A 21,922-nucleotide genomic window follows, 5' to 3' on the forward strand; every position below is an offset into this window, starting at 1 on the left:
ACATCTGAAATCAAAGGATCGGCAGGCAAAGATCTCAAACTTTGGAGAGGAAAACCGGTGAAGTCTCAAAGCACGGAAATGATATCTCAACTAATATTAAGCCAACTTGCTCTGTGCAACCTCCATTTGTCATTCTTGTCTTGAGCCAAACATACCTCCCCTTGACCGCCATCTCTATCTTCACGCTATTGAACCTGAATTTGACCCTGTCAAGAACTTTAGCCCAACCTTCCCTGGTTCATTCACCCTCACAATTTACAAGTGGCACTACCTCAATCTTTGGTCCTCAAATGTCAACAGGTAACAGCTGTCACTCCTTCCAATATTTATTCAGCAACTACCATGTGTCTGACCTTGTGGATTACAAAGATGAGCAATTTATTCATCAGCTGGCGGCCTGGTACAGTACCTCGAGATAATGATCACATTTCTGTAGCAAGCAGCAATGGGAGAAGGTGTCTACTTTTTTTTTTATAATTTTATTTATTTTTCCCCCAAAGCCCCAGTAGATAGTTGTATGTCATAGCTGCACATCCTTCTAGCTGCTGTACGTGGGACACGGCCTCAGCATGGCCGGACAAGCGGTGCGTCAGTGCGCGCCCGGGATCCGAACCCAGGCCGCCAGCAGCGGAGCGCGCGCACTTAACCGCTAAGCCACGGGGCCGGCCCAGAAGGTGCCTACTCTTGATGGGAAGAGAGAACATGGGGTAAGCTGGCCTCAGCAATACCATCTTGAGTCTCTGAGGGTAAGGTAGCGTTGGGCAGGCCTGCTGGGGGGAGGAGGGCAGAGCCAGAGCAGCAGTGCAGAGCTCAGGATGTCCAGAGCCCAGAATACTAAGAGGAGCAGGAGCCATGTGGCCATTGTGAGCTGTATTTGGAAATGTGTGACTGCATGTGTTAAAATGTTTAGAACGACTCTTGCAGGCTGTCAGTGACTCAAGGCCATTAAGCCAGAGAAATGGCGCAGGCAGACTAATGGCCTGGACTAGGGCACGGGCGGTTGACAGAGATTAAGGAAGATTTAGGAGTAGCACAGTCACTTTGGGAATAGAGCTGTGTTATTTAAGGACTAGGCAAAAATCAAAACCACTTTTTAATTTTTTAAATCAAACATTTTATTTCCACGTAACAAGCGCAAAAAACTCCCAAACACTTTAACAATACAATTAACGCAGTTAAGAAGTCATTATATACTACTCAAAGCCCCAAAAGGTCAATCAGCTTAACGTTCCAAACATTTCCAGACGTGGTTTTTCAAAGCTACCTTTGGTTTTTGGAAAAACCAGTATGGAAGTCAATATACATTGAATGCATTGAACAACATCTGCTCATATTAAGCTGTCCAACAACATCAGCTTACACCTGGCAAGTTGGAGCATGATTTGAAGTCATACACTGAAAGACACACACAGGTTCTGCCCCAGAGCTCCTGCAGTGAGGAGTCAGGGCCGTGAAGGGGGAAGAAAAAGGCCAGTCCAGGTTGTGGCATTTCTCATTTTGTAACAGAGGTATGAGAGTTTAACACTAGAACACTGTCAAGTCATTAAGCTTCATGTTCCAAATGGTCTCTTGCTGAGGCTTGAGATGGGCACAAATGGTGGGGAAGATGAAGTCACAGAAGAGTTTTGAGCAACAAGATCCCAAAGATGCTCAAAGAGGGTAGGAAGGAGCAAGCTACAGTTTCCCATTGTTCTCACATTATTTCAGGGTGAAATTGTGGATAAGTTCAGATAAAATGTTCAAATATTTGCTTAGACTTCTAATCAGTTGCTCTATGAGAACCCTCATACACAGCAACTTTGAAAGTTCCATTATAAAAAAGAGCGTACAAATAAATTCACAAAAGAGAGACAATTGATGTTGAGCAGCCAAAAAGTCATGGTTTATTATATCTGAAGAAATTTCATAATTCAAACACAACCAAACTGTACATTTTACAATCACATTCTATTTGTAAACAGTTAAAAGCCACTGACTTCTTTTGCATCTTAGGACACAAACAGTTAGAATCAAGGCAATGAAATGATGGCAAATTCTGTACTGTTAAAATTTTTACCCTTGTTTAGTCTCTCTTCTTTGACTAAGCAAGCATTATAATACCTTTTGTGGGCAAAAAAAGGGGGGAAGAGAGAAAGAAATTTTAAAAATGGTGTAACTCGTTAGTTTGCAACAACATTTAAAATTTTCTTTATACAACGAACAATTCTGTAAGCCCAATACCTTGGTTACAGTATGCATAGTTACTGAATTCGGCTTTAAGGTACAACAGTTAAACATTAACACAGTCACAAGAGAGCAGAAACATATAGAGCCACTTGATGGGATTACAAAAAATTATTACCTATTGATTATTAGCAAACCATCATCACTCACTAATAAAAAGACAGCATCTGAAAGCAGAATGTCAAACTCCAGCTTCAAGCATTTTTTTGTTTTTTCTTTTTTTTGGCAGAGAAAATTCTTTAACAGAGCAATATGTAGTATCAGTGCTAAAAGTTGGGGTTTTTCTTTTTATCCTATAAGAAACTACAAGGAGTTTTTTTTACTGGGGAACTGGTTTTCCTGAGAACCATGCTCTTTGATTTAGGACAGGAATAGAAAAACAAAAGAACATGGCCAAATGCTGCTCCTTTTTCCCAGAGATAGAAAGCATCTTTTAAGTCATCCTCCATTTTTTTTTGTCTTTTAAATTTTTTTTAAATGATGGAAGAGTAAACATTTTTTTTCTCAAAAAACAAACAAAAAAATCTGTAAACAAGAAGGTTCAACGTGGGAACCTTCAAAACAAAATGGAAAGCCTATTCAAAGTGCAGGGCCCGTCCTGGGTGGCAGGTGGGCTGCAAGTCACAGCTGTGGCCACAGTTTTTCAAACTGCAGAGCGAAAATTCTTTAGTTTTATAACATGAAAAAACTGGTGCAATACTTTCAGTTATAGTCCTAAGTCAGTATCATAACTTGATCTTTTAAACTCCACGATACCACAATAAGGTAGGCAAACATCAAGGCATAGTAGAGAGCGCACACCTTTTAAGAACATCCTTGAGTAAACATTTACACTGGAACAGCTGCCCCCCCATATTGCCGATTAGACGGAGAGAACATCATTCAGTGCAAAGTTAAAAGCTCATACATTATCAGCCAAAAAAAATGGTTTAGCAAAAAAAAAAAAAAAAAAAAAAGAAAGAAAAGAAAAAAAAGGGCAAGATAGGAGGGGAAAAACAAAAAAAAAGGAACCCAAAGGCTAAACATGATGAATATACACAAGTGAGCTCGTTCTATACGGTTTAGCATGTATGGCGCTATTTGGGAGTGTAAATAGATAGATACCTTTTCACATTATAATATTGGCCTGCATGATTCAAGTATTCAAACTGATATGTTTCAGGGAAAACAAAGTGGAAAATGTGCAGAGAATAGCTGTTCCCACAGGTGGCCCCTGGCTGCAGGCGGCGAGCCCAACTTAGTGCTCCTTTCTTTTGCATCTTGAGGTCACAGTTCATGAGTCGACACCTACACTGTTACATGGACTCTCCACCCCCACCCAGGTGGTCAACAGAAAGAAAAGCATTAATGGGGGATGGGCTGCTAATTCCCCGGGGGTCGCTGCTGCTTGGAGGACCCCAGAGGCTTGTGGAATAATGTGGGGTCCCCCAGAGTGAAGTGCCGTGAAGGTCTCCACAGTTAGTTCCCGACAGCCCAGCACCATTCCAGTGATTGAGATCGGTCCGGCTGGAGAATGAGTGGGAACAGTCGAGGGAGCCCAGCCGGCTCTGGCTGGACCCAAGAGACTGCCAGCCAGGAGAAGGGGTCAGAGACTGACTTTGTGCAAAGAAACGACTGATCTCCTCTTCACTGGCAAACTCAGCAAGAATAGTAGTGTTCCCCAATACACACCTAGAGGAGAGAGACACAAGCAGGCATGGTGAAGACTCAGGAGATCTGAAGCGTTTTACTGATTCAAAACTGAGGGTGAGACTCAGAGAGGGTGGACGTGGAGAGGGAGGGGAGAACACCCAAGCATGCCCTCCCCTCAGGGTGCATGCCCGAGGGGCACCACAGGGCGGGGCACGCCACCCAGAGCGAACCTCCCCTGTGAGTGCAGCTGTGGCATCAAGATCACGTCTTTTTGTCTCCTACAGGCAATTCAAGGGATTTTCTTTTTTTTTTTTTTAAACATTTATATAATTTTATTTATTTTTTTTTTTCCTCCAAAGCCCCAGTAGACAGCTCATAGCTGCACATCCTTCTAGTTGCTGTACGTGGGATGTGGCCTCAGCATGGCTGGAGAAGCGGTGTGTCGTTGCGCGCCCGGGATCCGAACCCGGGCCACCAGCAGCGGAGCACGCGCACTTAACTGCTAAGCCACGGGGCCAGCCCATCAAGGGATTTTCTTTTCTTTTTTTTTGTGAGGAAGATCAGCCCTGAACTAACATCCATGCCAATCCTCCTCTTTTTGCTGAGGAAGACTGGCCCTGGGCTAACAGCCGTGCCCATCTTCCTCTACTTTGTATGGGATGCTGCCGCAGCATGGCCTGACAAGCAGTGTGTCGGTGCACACCAGCAGCGGAGTGCGCACACTTAACCGCTACGCCACGGGGCGGCCCCTCAAGGGATTTTTCTAGGGCCATTCTGACCAGGAATAATGCTACCCCTTATGAGTATCAACCTTGGAACCGAAGATAGAGTGAGGCTGCTGCTGTCACGAGGCGCTCTCACCGCATGACCCTGTGTGCTGGCCTAGAGATGGTGCAGTGCCATCAGCTGTACTTTCACACACAAGGGAACCCCAAATGAGGGAACCCCAAACTCTTACAATCATGAGGGCTTTTTCCAGGTGTCACACACAGAATGGCCAACTTACATGTGCAGAGACTTTTGTGCCTTCACTACCTCTTCTTTTGAACTGTAACGGACCAAAGCATTTCCATGTGGGAGGTTCAGGTGGAATGTTATCAGTGGGCCATGCTGCATGCACAGAGTACGCAGAGTTGAGCCATCAATCTAGGAAACAGAGTGTAGGGAATCGCCAATTAGGGCACCGTCTGGGGGCCACCCCGGGAGGTTGTCCCGGCTGGGACTCTGGTCCTTTCTCTCTCGCCCAAGGTTCTTCACTCCTGGTGCCACTCTTCTCTGGGACTCACTGCGGTGATGGGGTACAGTGCCCCCCTCCCCACCTCCACTGGTCCCAGAGCCATACCTCTGTGGCCTCTAGACTCCTGGACATTCCCCCGATCCCCAATTCCTTAGTTAGCCAGTGCCCCTGCTGTGGCTTCATGTCTTCTCTCTTCCCTGCCCTGAGGACAGGATTCATCAAGGCACTGCTCCCTGGGGGAGGAGGGGGGTGGGCTCTTAACATCCAGCCTCCAGAGGAGGGAGTGGTCCAGGGACTAAGAAAATGTCCTAATCTAAAAGGGCAGACCAGGGTTTCTCAAAATGCAAATACAAGGACGATTTGCATCAAATTCATCTGAACGCCCTTATAAAAATGCAGATCCCTGATCCTAGCCCAGACCACTAAATCGGTCCTTGGGGTGAGACCTGGGAATCTGTATTTTTGGTCGGCTCTTGTGCACATTTTACAGTGTAAAAACCACTGAATCAGACCACAGCCTGCCTGAGCCATCTAAAGACCATCCTCTGCCCAGCCTTGACATCTACTTAGTACCACTTGGTAGGCCTGGGTAGCACTCATCTCAAACTTAAACAACACCGGAAACCTTCACTCCCATGCTACCTGGCGTATCCACACAAACACGGATACCTGGTGTTCTTACCTGAGGTGTAAGGTTTTTTAGAACAAGCCAATTTGTTATTCTCCCTGAGCTGCTCTCACCCCAGCTGGAACCTAACAAGGAAGAAAAACGGCAAGTCAGTTTCCAAGACTGTGGCCTGAATGACTGTTTAGGATAAACACATCCCGGTCAAATTACAGGTATTCAGGGGGATCGTGTGGGCTCTTGGCTTCCTTCTCTGACTTCTTACTTACCTGCACTTCTACCTGGGGTACTTTCCCCTAGGCCCAGAAGGCTCACATGGCAGGCTAGTGAGCCACAAAAGGCCATATCTCTTTGCGATCTTTTCATGTATATAGCTAAAACTATCTCAAAATGGTACCCTTTGGGGAAAGGCCTCAGTCTGTCTCAGGCATCAATGACTTTGCACGCATGTCCCACAGGGTGTGAGGCTCTAAGGGGATTTAAGAGCTTGCAATCACCCAGACATTCCTCATTTTTGTCTGAGGTACCACATGGGCACCCCATTTGGCCTTCATGCTCAGCCCCATGGCATCCACTCTCTCCCAGCAGCAGAGCTTTAAAACATGATCAAGTCACCACCCTGTCTACAACTATTGAAAGGTGTCTCACAAACACTTTAGTGTGGCTTAGGAAGGTGGCTCCATGACATAGCTCATGCCTCATCATTTCTCCCTGAACCTCGACCCAACTGATCTCTAATAACTCCACAAGGAACCCTCGTGCTCTCCCAGGTCTCTGAGCCTTGGCATATGCTGTTCCCTGTTTTGCTTGGCTTACTCTTACAGGCTTCCCGATTCCACTTAACTCCACCAACCCTCCTTAGGGTGGTGGGTCCTAGGCCACTTTTATCATCTCCCCTCACTGTGTTACTGGTCACTTAGCTGGCTCCCAGATGTTTGTGGTCTGAAAGAACCACTTACACATGACACCAATTACATTAATTTACATTTAGTTGCTTGGAACAGACTCAAGTGTTCTTTTCATGTAATTAAAACTTTCCTCTAAAGGAAACATTGCAAAATTTATTTCAGTCAATCTCCAGTCTAAAGACGAGAAATTACTAATGAGGTTTTACACCATTTTCAGTCTGGAGATGAGAAAGTTTGGTATAGTTCTGGGGCAGCGTAGAATGAAGGAGAAGACCATTTTTACTGTTAGAAGTGGCAGACAGCTCTGAGTAACTCTGTGGCTGTGAGTGTGTATGTTGGGGGGAGGTGGGTGGTGACATGATGCCAGTACAAATCCAGTGCTAGTCACCTACAGGAGGAGGAGACAGGCAGGGAAACCACTTGTCCTAGTTTTCCTGGGACAGGCTGGTTTACGCCTCTTGGCCCTGTATGATTAATTAACTGCATCCCCTTTCACTTTCAAATGTCCCTTCTTAAACAATACATTTTATGATCATCCTAAGTATAGTCCCAGCTTTGCCCCAAACAGGCTCCATTCTTCAAGGCTCAGATGGGCTGCTCCTACCTTCCCCAGCCTTGTCAAATAACAGCTTCTGCTCCATGTGACATGGTGTCATTCTGCATGCCTGCCATGAGCAGGAAGTTACTACATATTTTAAGACAAGCTCTTGAGAAACTTCTGAAAGAAAGGAGAGCCCATTCCACTGGGGATGGTAAAGTAACTTTACCACTCACTGTTGTATGTCTTTGGGTAAATGTTCTTAAGTAAACCAGGCAAAATTTGAAACAAAACTTAACTCTCAAAGACACGGAAATTGCAGAAGATGGCAATGCACTAGGAATTGTACGTTTCTTTAGAGGGGAATGTGATAGTTACTCTTTAGGTCTCTATTAAACTAGACTGTTGGTACCGTACTGGTTAGTGTTCAGCAAATAAACCACATGAAACCATCCTATGCACTTCATCTTACCTGGGGTATACCTGGCGTCAGAATTTCCCCATCCTCCACCTACACGAAGGGGAGAATTATCCCACGTAGACAAGGGTGGCTTCTGACCAGTCAGTCCCGGAGGTGGGCGGGACGGAGCAGTGATGTTTTTAGGTGGCAAAGGGACCTTCCACAGCTCATGAGCCAGAGAGGTGTTTGTAACTGAACCAGGAGACCATGTCAATTTGGAATCACTATTTCTGGCTACTCAAAGGAAAAAAAAAGTGGGGGAGAGGGGAGATAATGCTTTTAGAGAAGAGAAAATTTAAATAATGATAACACCCATTAGCCCACTAAAAGCAACTCAAATAAAAAGAAACTCTATTAAAAACCCCAAATCAAACTAAACTGCCATAAAAGAAAAACAAAAAGCCAAAAGAAAACTGCTCTGTCACCTCAAAACACTCAGATCATTTCCGTTATTAAGAGTTTGAAGACCTATGAAATTCTTAGTCCAGCGTACAAAACTACACTTTAACTGAAATCAAAACAAAACACAAACCGCTGCTCTAAAACAGCGACTGGGAACTCCTTAATAACCACAGATTGAGTCACTCAAGATTGTCACATAGGCCATTAAAGAGATTTTAGAACTTTGTTGTTTACTCATGGAAAAAAGGCCCTCAAAAGTAGCTCCTCCCCCTCAGGGAGTCATCACAGCACACTCACTGGGCACCTCTCTGTGCGGAGCGCTGGGCTGCCGGGCGCACCATCCCTAATCCCGACACACACTCCACTGAGGAGCAGAGGTTGCGCAACCTGCCTGTCAGTCCAGAGCACAGCCAGGGACCTAGGCCTGTCCAGCTTTGAAAAAAAGCAAGTCAGCTCTTTTCCTGATGCATGCTGCCTCACGGCAACGGGGGTGTGCAGGATCAGGCACACAGTCAACTACGTCAAAATAATGCTAAAAACATGAGGGGGCAGAAGGAGATGGAAAATTTTATGACTTCTGTCACTGTCAACTATTTTTCTACTTGCTTCATAAAGTGCATGTCCTTTAAATCAGAGTGACTCAAAGTGTGGTCGCGAGACTGGTCACAACACAGTTTACTAGTGGTCCGTGACAGAATGAGTACAGAAATTCAGAGGAGCACTTGTAAACTGTGATAGCAATTTGACATCACCATAACTCCCAAGTGTGTAATCATTTTTCTAGCAATTCTAAGTTTACTGTATTTTACAAAAGCATGAGTTTGCAAAGGATTGGAAATTTAAAAAGTAACAGGTCCTGCACTGCAGACAGTTTGAGAACTGCTTTGGATTAAATTACATTTAATTACAGAGCTGAGATGGCTCTCAGATGACAGTGAGAGCTGTTCAGTGAAAGCTGATTATTTTAGTAAATCACTGCTGGATAGAGTAAATTTTAAAAAAGGGACAAGTGGTGTTAAAAATATTTTCCCAGGCTCAGAAATACATTCTCCTACCTCCCTGAAAATAAGACTTTAGATAAAAAGAAGGATCGAAAACCCCAGGCCCAGCCCCAGGTTCCGACTCCAACCCTCCTCTGACAAGGCCCACCTGAAGTGCTTTGTGCTGTACTGCTGAGGGGAACGTTGTAGTTGGAGGCACGAATGGATGACCAGGCACTAGTTGAAGGCAGCGTGGTGTTCAAGGATGAGGATGACCCTATGTGGGGGAAGAGTCCAATTAGTCGTCCCCAGAGTAAGGGACGTGGAGTTTAAGAACAAGCAAAAGCATCCAGTGAGACTGCAACAGTACACCATGAGAAAGGAAACAGGTAGGCTCAGGGTCACAGACGGTGCCCAAGACTGCATCTGCCTTCTCACCTTCAAAACAGCACGCTGAGAGCTTGTTCAGTGTTTTTACTGTGGCTCAGATGAAGTACTTCCCGCCCAGCCCTGTCTGTGAGAATATACTCCAACAATGAGACACACACCCCCGAGACAACACCTGGCTCTATCTCCCAGTATAGGACTCCAAAAGAGGGATAATTCTTACTGCTCCCTACTCCTGTCTCTGAACTCCAGTGACTTATTAGACAGTTCACCAAGGCACCTTGGCACTGACACGACCAGTCAGCCAGGCCTTCATCTTTCTCCATCATGCCCCATATTCATTCTCCAAAACCTAGCCTTTCTCCCCATCCCCACTTTTTTTTTTTTTTTTTTTTTTTGCTGAGGAAGATTCGCCTTGAGCTAACATCTGTTGCCAATCTTCCTTTTTGTATGTGAGCTGCCATCACAACATGGCCACTGACAGATGAGTGGTATAGCTCCGTGCCCCAGAACTGAACCTGGGCCGCTGAAGCAGAGCATGCCAAACTTAACCATTAGGCCACCAGGGCTGGCCCTCTCCTTATTTTTTAAAAATCCTCTTGACCACTACTCTAGTTTAGCTCCAGACTCAACCATTATCTGGATCACTCCAATAGCTCCTAACTGGTCTCCCACTCCAATCCATCTGCTCACCACTGTCAGATCACCCCACCTTAAACGTCGATTCTTCCACCCAAAACCTTCAATGGTTTATTTCTCTTAATATCAAATCTAAACTCCTCTCCTGACTTTCAGAATCTTCTACAAATAGGAAGCAGCCCTTGTTTCTGCAAGCCGCCAGATTCTTTCACTAATTACTAGGCATGACGTATTAGGCGTGGCTCTGTCCCCGCTCCTTTCTCCTGGGAAATTAGTGGCTTTAACTACTGCTACACAGTTGTCTGTTAAATTCAGTCAGTTTAGAATGATGAGGATTCTTTTCTCACCATTGTGATATGGCAAACATCTGTTAACAAATTACATATCTAATGTAAAATGCTGACTGTTTTACATTTTCTTTATTATAAACTGTTTAAAGGGATAGATGGGAGGATCTAAGTTATAGAAACAGAGAAAATATTTCATTCACCTTTGCATGAAATACTTGTAAATGCCTGAGGTTAAAAATAACCATGTGGTAGGTAGTAGAATGATTTTATTTAACCCATTAAAAAGTGCATCAGGACTGTAGGGACCCTTAAATTGGTCTTATTTTCACTCTGAGAGACAAAGAAAGCAAAACTGCTTCTCCAGATGAAGAAACTAGTTATAAAATAGGTAACAACCTTTGGTTGTTAATACAATTACTGGAAAGCAAATGTTTGTGTTAGCTTACTAAGTTAATATACGTGTTTACCATATCAAGTGATAATAAATCCTCATTTTAAAAGTGGCTGAAGAGTCACCTATTGGAAAACTGAGAATTGAACTGTTTTCATTGCCATGATGCCCTTGGACGTCAGGGGCTGTGATGTGCTGGAGTGACTTCTGCTGTTGAAAGGTTCACATCTACTTTGAGGGATTCTTTTCATTTATTTATTTTTGTGAGGAAGATCAGCCCTGAGCTAAAATCCAGTGCCAATCCTCTTTTTTTTTTTTTTGCTGAGGAAGACTGGCCCTGAGCTAACATTTGTGCCCATCTTCCTCTACTTTATATGGGATGCCACCACAGCATGGCTTGACAAGCAGTGTATTGGTGCGTGCCTCAGATTCGAACTTGCGAACGCCAGGCCGCTGAAGCGGAGCGTGAGCACTTAACCGCTTGTGCCACCGGGCCGGCCCCTACTTTGAGCCATTCTTAAAGCATGTTGTCCACCACCATTCAGAAATTCTGACTTGTACCCGCCTACATACCACTGTTCCTGTCCCTGAGGTGGTCAACTTCCCGCACAGTATTAATTGAAAGATTGTTTATGACACTGCCAGGAGTGACGTAAGGGTCAGTTTCAGGGTCAATGTTTGGATAACCTTTCCATGGTTCACCAGGGCGAAATTCTGGAAATAAAAACTTAGAATTAGTTCATGCTTAACTATCTTCTTTTTCTTTTTTCCTCCCCAAAGCCTCAGTACATAGTTGTATATTCTAGTTGTAAGTCCTAGTTCTTCTATGTGAGCCACTGCCACAGCATGACACCTGACAGACGAATGGTGTGGTTCCACAACCGGGAAACAAACCTGAGCCACCAAAGCAGTGAGAGCACCAAACTTTTAACCACTAGGCCATCAGGGCTGGCTCTTAATTATCATTTAAAAATCCATTACTAAATATCCAAAACTTTTATTCCTAAAGTCTATGTAATTCTCAAGTATTTTCCAAAGTACCCTAAGAGGCTGATTTGGTAATACAGTTAGTATAATATAAGCTGTTATTTATGAATAACTTGCAAGTTTGTGCAACTGAATCATTTCTCTGGGTTTACATATTTTTAAACAGTAATATTTCAAAGCACTCTAATACAAATCACAAAGACATAACAACCCCAACAGGACAAAGCAGGCCATAGGTGCATTTCTGGTGATTCCTCAGTACAAATGAAATACTGTCAAGTTAGTCCCCTGACACAGCTGAAGAGGAACAATGACTGAAGGTTTTTATATTCTTCTTCATGCCCGTCAGTGGGACTAATCCCACCTTCACTGCTTGGAGCACAAAGGCACTGGTAACAGGCCAGACACATTCGTCTGCCCAAGACGATGCTCAACTTTTCATCTGGCATTTCTGCATTCTTTCTTATCCTTAGCATAGTTCAGTCCAATCAGGCAGAATTAATACATCCAGAGGTAACAAAATCTTAACAGAAACAAATCCTCACGAAAAAAGCTGTTAGCTTTTTACCTGGTGGCCAATTAACACTGCTAGAGCCGTTAGGCGATTTGGCACGTGGCCAGCCATCTCCTATTGAACCTGGAGGACTGGCTGGTGAAGTACTGCTATTCATAAAGTCATAGGGAACAAATGGAGACTCTTCCAGCCTGAAACCACTTGAAATAGCACCTAAAAAGAGAAAAATGATAGTGAAATGTGAGCAAAATATACCACTGAATTTATTTCTTGTAGTTTCTCGAATATAACAAAAAAGCTTTCTATGAGATCTGTGGGTTTCAAACTGTGTTCTAGAGATTACATGAAAATGCAAGGAGAAAAGAAAACTCTGTGCTCTCTTCCAGACTTCAACCACTTTTAACTCTCATATATTGAGATACGAAAATTATCACAGTGGATTTTATTTCAAGAAGAACATAAGGACCATAACCATCAATAAGTGACCAGGAGTACAAAATTATATCCAAATCATTAAAACACTTGTATTTGGGCCTGAGACCAAGCCTAGTGAACTCTTTGTGGGGGAGATTCATGGTTGGGGGTGGGGGTGAATGACGAGCACTAGAGGGAAGAAAAATGACTGCAGCAAAGAAAAAACTGTGGACAAGAAGATCATGAGTGGCAAAGAGGTGCGTCTGAGACTCCAGAAAATTGCTATGCCCACAATACATATGTAATGAAAACAAATGAATATCCTTTTCTATCAGGATGTTTATATTTCTACCCTATACTCCACCCCCTTGTGATTACACAGCATCAGTAAAGATATTTGTTACTAAAATGAGTGTGAAATTCCATAAAAACACAACCTACTCTCATTTAGAAATGATCATTTGGGGCCGGCCCCGTGGCTTAGTGGTTAAGCGTGCACGCTCTGCTAGTGGCAGCCCGGGTTCAGATCCCGGGCACGCACGGATGCACCGCTTCTCTGGCCATGCTGTGGCCATGTCCCACATATAGCAACTAGAAGGATGTGCAACTACGACATACAACTAACTACTGGGGCTTTGGGGGAAAAAAGGAGGATTGGCAATAGATGTTGGCTCAGAGCCGGTCTTCCTCAGCAAAAAGAGGAGGATTAGCATGGATGTTAGCTCAGGGCTGATCTTCCTCACAAAAAAAGAAAAAAGAAATGATCATTTGTTTTCTTGTATTATTCTCCACATGCATCTTTGAACACATCTTAAAATGACTAATGCTTTACACAAGAGGCAAAACACGTCATTCTATCATTGGAACAGTGCCAGCCACTGTGCTAAATGCTGGACATAGAAGGGCAAGTAGGATGAATGGGGTCCTTACCCTCAATGACAGTATATTCAAACAAAAAGCCAAGTAAACCGACAGAGAACAAGAGAGTGTGTGGCAAGGAGAGGGCAGGGCTGCCATGTAAAAAGCTGGGAGTGGAAATTCGAGGCAGTGCGTACAGCCTCCACAAACACCTGAGGAGAAAGACAGCTTGGCACATTTAAGGAACCAAGAGACCATTCTGTCTGAAAAATAAGTGGGAAAGTGAGTAACATGAAGGAGTGGGGAATTCAAAGGCCCACATGAAGGAGTGGGGAATTCAAAGTCCCTGAGGCGGGACGTGCACACTCTAGCTGCCCCAGGCCCTACCACTCCACACTGCCTAGGCCCTGCCTCTTCCCTGAAGGGATCAGAATTTGCAACAGCCTCATGCAGGGCTTTTGTAGGATGCAGTAAGGAGTTCTTTATATTGAAGGGTTTTAAGAAGAGAAGTAATGCAATCTGATGTGTTTTGAGTTGCTGCAGTGTGGAAAATGGAAGGCAGGCAGGAATCGAAGCAGGCAGACCATTAGGAGGCTGTTAAGACAGTGAGACACAATGGATGCATAAACTATGCATTTAGGAAGTAGAATGGGCACTGTTCACAGATGGACTGGATGTGGAGGTTGGAAAAAGGAAAAAAATCAAGAATATCTCTTAGACCCAAATATCCATCAACTGATGAATGGATAAACAAAATGTGGTGTTATCCAGTACAACTACAAAAAGGAATGAAATACTTATGCATGCTACAACATGGATGAACCTGGAAAACACTATGTTAAGCCAAAAACGTCAGTCAAAGGACCAGATACTACATGCTTCCACTTATATGAAATGTCACATATAGACAAATCTATAGAAAACAGAAAAATTAGTTTTTAATTATGACTGGGAGAGATGGGAAACTAGAGGGGGAGGAGTGACACCTAAGGGGTTCTTCTGAGGTAAGGAAAATGTTCAAAAATTGATTGTGGTGATGGATACATAACTCTGAGAATATACTAAAAGCCACTGAATTATATACTTTAAAGGAGGAATTACATGTTTATAAAGAAGAACATCTCAAGGTTCTAGCTTCACTAACTTGATAGAAGGAAGTACAAGTTACTAAAATGAGGAGGAGCGAGGGTGAAGAAAGGAAAACCAAGTATCTTGTCCTCTCATGTTGTCTGAAATAGATGCAAAGAAAAGCCCTGGCTCATGGACTCAAGGCTGCTCTAGTTATGAGCTTCTGGTACTGCAGAGCCGAGCCCTGAATGTCGCGTTAGCCTCATTCATTCCGTGACAAAGGTTCCCCTGATGGCAGCTGACAACATCCAAGCTTCTCTCTCAGTTTCTTAGCGATGGCAGAGCTGAAGCCCACAGCCCACTCAGTAGTGGGCACTAACCTACACCTGAGTGGATTTAGTCACCCCACCAATTCCATTTCCCCTCTTTTCTGGCTTCCTCATCTAGTGACTTCTATCTGAGTGAATTACCTATCTTTTTTGTAAGCTGCATTTAAACCACTTGGGAGTGAAAGTGGGATATAAACCAAGTAGAAGCTGCAAGTCATATAGTTAAGTAAGGAGGGGTGCCAAATTTCAAGTGATTAAATCTTACGCAAGAACCTGAGATGATAAAAGTATTCCTTTTTTTAGTAAGAAATAATTTCTACTTATTAAAACTTCATTTTATTAAAAAGGAAAACAGGGGTTGGCCTGGTGGTGTAGTGGTTAATTTTAGGTTCGTGCGTTCTGCTTTGGCAGCCCGGGGTTCGCCAGTTCGAATCCTGCGCACAGACCTACTTACCACTCATCAAGCCATGCTGAGGTGGCATCCCATATAAAAGTGCCACAATTCTACAACTATGAAACACAACTATGTACTGGGGCTTTGGGGAGAAAAAAGAGAGAGAGAAAAAAAAAGGAAGATTGACAACAGATGTTAGTGCAGGGACAATCTTCCTCAAAAAAAAAAAAAAAAAAGGAAAACGACATAAAAGGTAGCTACGGTCCAATTATATTCTATTAATCACTGCATGAGAACATCAGAAAACTGAAATGTAAAATTCATATGGTAGGTTTAGTTTAAGCAAATAGAGCTGGATTTACACTGGAGAAATGGTGTTGCTTAGAGGTAAGGCATCTCAGGAGATAACTATGAAGGCAATAACAATAATGAAGGCTGAGAACTACTGACCACTTATGGGTCTGATCCTGTTCTAGTGTTTACATGTCTCAGAGGTATTGCCTTATTCATCCTCAAAACATCGTATTATTCTCACGAGGGACCTGAAGTTCAGAAAGGTTAAGTTACTTGCCAGTGGCTAATACGTAGCAGAGCTAATTAGCCGCAGAGCTAGGTTTCAAATCCAGGGTCCATATTTATTTTGCCATGTTGCCATCACCTCAACTCCCATTCCCATTCTTAAGGAAAATTTCAAATGTAATAGACCATCGAGTGGCAAATGCAATTTACAATTCAAGTCTGTTTGATTTAGGGTCCAATGTTCCTTCTACTACATGACAATTTCACCTTCAATTTCTGATCATTATCAGTCCAATGAGTACAAACCAGCAAACTGACCTTTAAGCCAAGTTTAGTCCAAGTTGCAAGATACAATCCAATGGAAAGGAATGAATGTCATAAAAATGTGCTTCTAATACTAATCAGAGGAACATAGATTGGATGTTGCTAAAGTTAGAAAACAGAGTCTCTCCTGGCTCCTCCCTCTCCATTATCTCAAAATCACTAAGTCCTGTCAATTATGCTTCCTATATAGCTTTTATTTTTCTTTTTGCAATTGCAAAGATTTCTGAATTATTTTGTTTGGATTCCTAGTATACAGCATAGAGTTGGATTTTGCTTTATGATTCAATCTGAATTTCTATTATTTTAATAAAATAGTTTGCCCATTTATCAAATTGACATATATTTGGGCTTAGTTCTCTCATATTATTTTATGTGATGCCTTCTACTTTACAGATTCTTTAAAAACTCTGAAAATGTGGAATTTGTTCTCGTGTGTGTGTGTGTGTGTGAGGAACATTAGCTCTGAGCTAACATCCGATGCCAATCTCCTCTTTTTGCTGAGGAAGACTGGCCCTGGGCTAACATCCGTGCCCATATTCCTCTACTTTATATGGGATGCCGCCACAGCATGGCTTGACAAGTGGTGCATCGGTGCACGCCTAGAATCCAAACCCAGGAACCCTGGGCCACCGAAACAGAGAGTGCGCACTTAACCGTTACGCCACCAGGCCAGCCCCTTGGAATTTGTTATTATTTTTTCTGAAAATGTGGAAGGCTTATATTTTTGTTTTAGTGGGTGTCTTTATAATTTATGTTATATATTTACTATTCATTTCTTTAAAAATGTTTTAAATTGAGATATAATTAACATATAACATTATATTAGTTTTAACTATACAACATAATGATTCTATATTTGGACAAACTGTGAAATGATCACACAGCTCTCAAATAATGAGTACACTAGGTCAGGCCACTGGCATCTTTTATTTCACTAAGCTTTGGGTCAGGCAGAGAAGTTTCCCAACTGATCTCTCTGTCCACCTCTACTCCCCAGTTCTCCATGCTGCAGCCAGAGTACTCTTTCAAAAACGCAAATCTGATCATGTCACTTCCTAGCTTAAAACAGTTCTCCTTTACAGAGGGAGTAAAATTCAAACTCTTCAAGAGTTTATAAGGCTCTTAAAATTCTAGCCTCCACCCCCCTTTCATGGTTTTTCTCTCCCTTCACCTCTGCCTGGCTAACTCCTGTTTATCTTTCATATCTCAGCTTAAGACATCACAGGCTTCTTGGGAAGCATTTCCCAACTGCCCTCAACCTCAAGGCATCCTTCCGTGTATGTGCCCCTCCCCAGAACACTGTAATTTTCTCTGGGTGCTGAGGAGGGGAAAGGGATTTTATAAACTGCCTTGAAGTCACAGAATCTTAGGACCATAAAGTACCACAGATATCCCAGTCCAACCCTTCCTTGATGCACAGTTTCCTAGTCAAATGTCCTTGCCTCCACTCCACTCTACTTCCCTTAACAAATCTGTTTACTTACGCTAGGAGGTGAGTAGTAAAGCGTTCACACAGCAGGCCCAGACTGCACATTGCAAAGAGCTTTAGGACTGGCCCTTGATCAGCTCCTGGGCTCCCCTAAGCCCAGAGAACATCCTGCCAGATGAGAGTACCTTCACATACCTTGGGCCCCGACATGCCAGATAGTTTATGATAACAATGTGATTTACGGTGAACACCTGTTTTTGTTTGCCTGGGGCCTGGGTCATGCTGTATTTGTCTGACCTCTGAGGGGTCTGCAGGGGGCTGGAGACTGAGTAGCTAAGATCAGTCATGCAAGGTGCTCCATGCCTATATATGACTGACCCCTGATAAAAAACCTTGGACACCAAGGCTTGGGTGAGCTTCTCTGGTTGACAATACTTTGTACATGTTTTCACACATCCTTGCTGGGAGAATTAAGTCTGTGAAACCCCAGTGGAAGAGGACAATAGGAAGCTTCTCCTGGACTCCACCCTTATAAGCCTTGTTCCTTTGCTGATTTTAATCTGTATTCTTTGCTGTAATAAACCATAACCATGAGTATTACTGTTTTTTGAGTTCTGTGAGTTCTTCTAGCAGACCGACAAACTTGAGGGTGGTCTTGGGGACCTCTGACACAGAAGGTGTCTTGGATTTTCTCTTCTCTGCTCCACAACTAACTTGCTAGCTCTCTAAGCTTCACTAAATGGGGATAAAAATAAAACCCACCTAAGACTGTGGTGCAAATTGTCAGCGCCAGCCAGGGCGTTCCCCACAGGCTTCTCCCTTCCCCTGGCTCAGCCTCTCTCTGACGTGATCCTGAATACTGCTATCAAATCACTCTCCCTTAAAAAATTATCTCTACACTACACTACCACTATGGAATAACAGCCCCTATTTTCTACAACAGGGAAACACAAATGCCAATGAGGCCAATCAGGTTTTATAAACAAGTGAAGCACGCAGGCTATAGGAAAAATCCCACGGTCCTTCCTCAGATAGAAATATGACTGTATAGAAATATTTCTCTGGTTATGGAGTACAGGAAAATATTTCTCCACCAATGAAGGGGAGGGCACAGATATGAGGGGAGTGTGAAGAAAAACAAAACAACAAATAAATGCAAAGATAAATGGCAAATGACACTACCATCCAGCAGAGGGAAAACGGAGTGGCAGGAAGCCAGCACGCACATGGGCAGTAGCTACTCAGTTTTGGGTGGTTACTGCTTTGGAGCTCAGTGCTGCCAGATCTTCACATTTCTAAAAGAGATGCCAGAAATCTGAATTTTTACATGAAACTTCCTGAATGTTTAAATAGAAGTTGGTTCAAAAAAAATTATTTTCCAAATAGTGAGGATCTAACAAAACATAGCATGTGGGCTGGCATTTTGGGGACTGGCTGGGAATGCCATTGGCTGGAATTCTCCTGAACACAGTTAGATGCCGATTTATTTTATTTTTATAAGGGAAAAAGAAGAGACTACACCAAAATATTAATAATGGAAATATGATGATTAACATTTCTCTAAATTTTTTTAACATAAGGAAAAGGGAAAACAAAGCAAATAAAAAGAATATGCCTGAGAGGAAGATTCTAAGTCTCCACCAGGAGAGAGATAAAGATACTAAGAGAAGGAAAAGCGATACCGAGCAAAAAGGAGTGGTTCTGGGAGAAAATGATAGTATAAATAATTGGAGGTTTATTACAATAAGAAAAGGCATTTTCTTAAACAGATTAAACAGCTTAAAAAAAAGTCAACATTTTAAGACTTGAACTTTAGAGGTCTCTCATATACAGATATAAAACTAACCTGTCTTTCTTTCTAGAGATGAAGACCAAAACCACTACCAGACCGAGGTATATTTTTGAAGTCATTTTCACAAGGAAGAAAAAAAATACAACAATGAAGAAAGAATAAAAGAAACCAAACAGAAGAAATCCCATCAAACATTCTTGATTTTTTATGGGATAAAATAGAAGCCTGGAGATATCAAAATAATATCCATGAAAAGAAGACTACTGGCCTTGGGTTGGTTAAGATTAGTTATCAACTATCACCTGCTAAAGTAAAGAAAATGAGAACATTTTAGGGGTGTGGAAGCATATAAAAATTAAGTAATTTGTATTACTAATAAAAAAAATAGGGGCCAGCCTGGTGGCATAGTGGTTAAGTTCTCGAGCTCCGCTTCGGTGGCGGCCTGGGATTCCCCGGTTTGGATCCCAGGCACGGACCTATTCACCACTCATCAAGCCATGCTGTGATGGTGTCCCATACAGAAGAGCTACAACTCTACAACTCTTAAACACAACTATGTACTGGGACTTTCGGGAGAAAGAAGAAAAAAAAAAAAAGAGGATGATTGGCAACAGATGTTAGCACACAGCCAGTCTTCCTCAAAACCAAAAAAAAAAAAAAAAAGAAAAAGAATTCTAAAAAACAAAGAATGACAGTTTCAAGACAGCAAACTAAGTAAATACAGAATAGTAGGAATCTAGACTGAAGTAGAGAAAAACCATCAACCCTCTCTCTCTCATTCTGAAGAAGAGAATGTTACTAGAATATGTTCATTAGATTGCTATGTATACAGGAATAAAATATTTATTGTTTAAGCTAATTACTAAAAAACTTAAAAATTCACTGCTCACATTCCAGATTTATGTAGGAGAAAACAGTTTATGCAATAAAATGCACAGTGAAAAAAATGATAAAAACCAGACATTAAGTTTAAAAAAAGAGAAGATAAATAGAAATACAAAATTAAACACTCGAATTAAAAAAAACAATACAGAGCCAGGCCTGAGGCCCTAGTGGTTAAAGTTCAGTGCACTCCACTTCAGCAGCCCAGGTTCGGTTCCTGGGCGCGGAACCACACCACTTATCTGTCAGTAGCCATGCTGTGCCAGCAGCTCACATAGAAGAACTAGAATGGCTTACAACTAGAATATACAACTATGTACTGGGGCTTCGGGGAGGGGGGCAAAAAAAAAAAACAAAAAAGAGAGGAAGATGGGCAACAGACGTTAGCTCAGGGTGAATCCTTCCCAGCCAAAAAGCACCCACAAAATTACTTTTATTAATTAAATTGAATAAAAAACAAACATGAGAATAGGCTGCTGCTTATAAGAAAACACCACCACCACCCACTGCCTGCTTGTCAGGCACCAGGCAATGAGATAAGAGCTTAACAATTATCATCTCATTTAATACTCTCAACAATTCTATGATCAAGATGCAAACACTACAGCTTAACGACTTTAAGAATTGGGATTGAATCCCAAGTGTATTTGACTTCAAAACCTATGCTGCATGATGACACCCCATGTATATAACACATACTGTATACCAGTACGCCCTACGAAAGTATGCTGCGCACTTGAGAATATACGATATACGTTACACCTACAACAGTAACTCACTGATGTTGTAGGAAAGGGAAATTTCACTTTTACAGAGAAACTGAGGCTCAGATATGCAAAACAGATTTGGGAAAATTCATGTTAACCTGAGAAGACAGAAAACCCTATGGTAGGGGCTGGCCCGGTGGCTGAGTGGTTAAGTGCGCGCGCTCTGCTACTGGCGGCCAGGGTTCGGATCCCGGGGGCGCACCGACGCACTGCTTCTCCAGCCATGCTGAGGCCGCGTCCCACATACAGCAACTAGAGGATGTGTAACTATGACATACAACTATCCACTGGGGATTTGGGAAGGAAAAAAAGGAGGAGGATTGGCAATAGATGTTAGCTCAGAGCCAGTCTTCCTCAACAAAAAGAGGAGCATTAGCACGGATATTAGCTCAGGTGATCTCCCTCACAAAAAAAAAAACAAAACAAAGAAAACCATATGGTAGAAACATTTTTCTGGGTCTCTATGTTCTATCCCTCCATTCATTCTTTTCCAGGTTTCTTCACTACTAGTTGCTCCAGGATTCTGTCCTTGTTCTTTTCTATGCTCTATCCTCTGGGCAACCTCATCCATGTCCATAACCTCAACATTCTGATGAGTACCAAATCTTACTCTAGCCCGGATTTTTCTCCTGAGTGCTAGGCCTCTATTTCTAATTTCTTACTGGGCTTTTCCATGTTGAGCTATCCCCAAAATACCACACTCAACAAGTCTAAAATCAATTCATTATCTGTCCCACCAAGCCTACTTCGATTCCTGTATTTACTCTACTATTAATTGCATTATCATCCACTCATCCTTTCATCCAGCAAATGTTCCCCGAGTGCTGCAATGTGCTCAATGGGGATGCAAGTAAGCAAAGCGTGGGCGCTCTCCTTCAAGAGTTTATGTCCCACATCAGAGACAGGCCTAAACGGATACTTACACAACACAGA

General features: G+C 42.7%; 1 protein-coding gene across 9 annotated transcripts in view; it reads right to left on the bottom strand.

The window, feature by feature from the left end:
- Positions 1-1,860: 1,860 nt before the first annotated feature.
- TNRC6A (trinucleotide repeat containing adaptor 6A) overlaps positions 1,861-21,922 on the bottom strand; it is a 101,152-nt gene continuing 81,090 nt past the window's right edge. For 8 of the 9 annotated variants that reach the window (XM_058569828.1, XM_058569827.1, XM_058569829.1 and 5 more), the window contains 7 exons: positions 12,268-12,426; positions 11,286-11,426; positions 9,175-9,282; positions 7,636-7,857; positions 5,775-5,845; positions 4,862-5,001; positions 1,861-3,894 (listed from right to left, as the gene is read on the bottom strand). In XM_058569828.1, the coding sequence (XP_058425811.1) occupies positions 3,519-3,894; positions 4,862-5,001; positions 5,775-5,845; positions 7,636-7,857; positions 9,175-9,282; positions 11,286-11,426; positions 12,268-12,426 (1,217 nt within the window). In that variant the 3' untranslated portion in view covers positions 1,861-3,518. Of the gene's footprint in view, positions 3,895-4,861; positions 5,002-5,197; positions 5,326-5,774; positions 5,846-7,635; positions 7,858-9,174; positions 9,283-11,285; positions 11,427-12,267; positions 12,427-21,922 lie in introns of those variants that run through there. The other variant, XR_009224099.1, reaches the window with a different exon arrangement.

The sequence above is a fragment of the Diceros bicornis genome, chromosome 26 (assembly GCF_020826845.1).
Source record: "Diceros bicornis minor isolate mBicDic1 chromosome 26, mDicBic1.mat.cur, whole genome shotgun sequence".
NCBI lineage: Eukaryota > Metazoa > Chordata > Mammalia > Perissodactyla > Rhinocerotidae > Diceros > Diceros bicornis.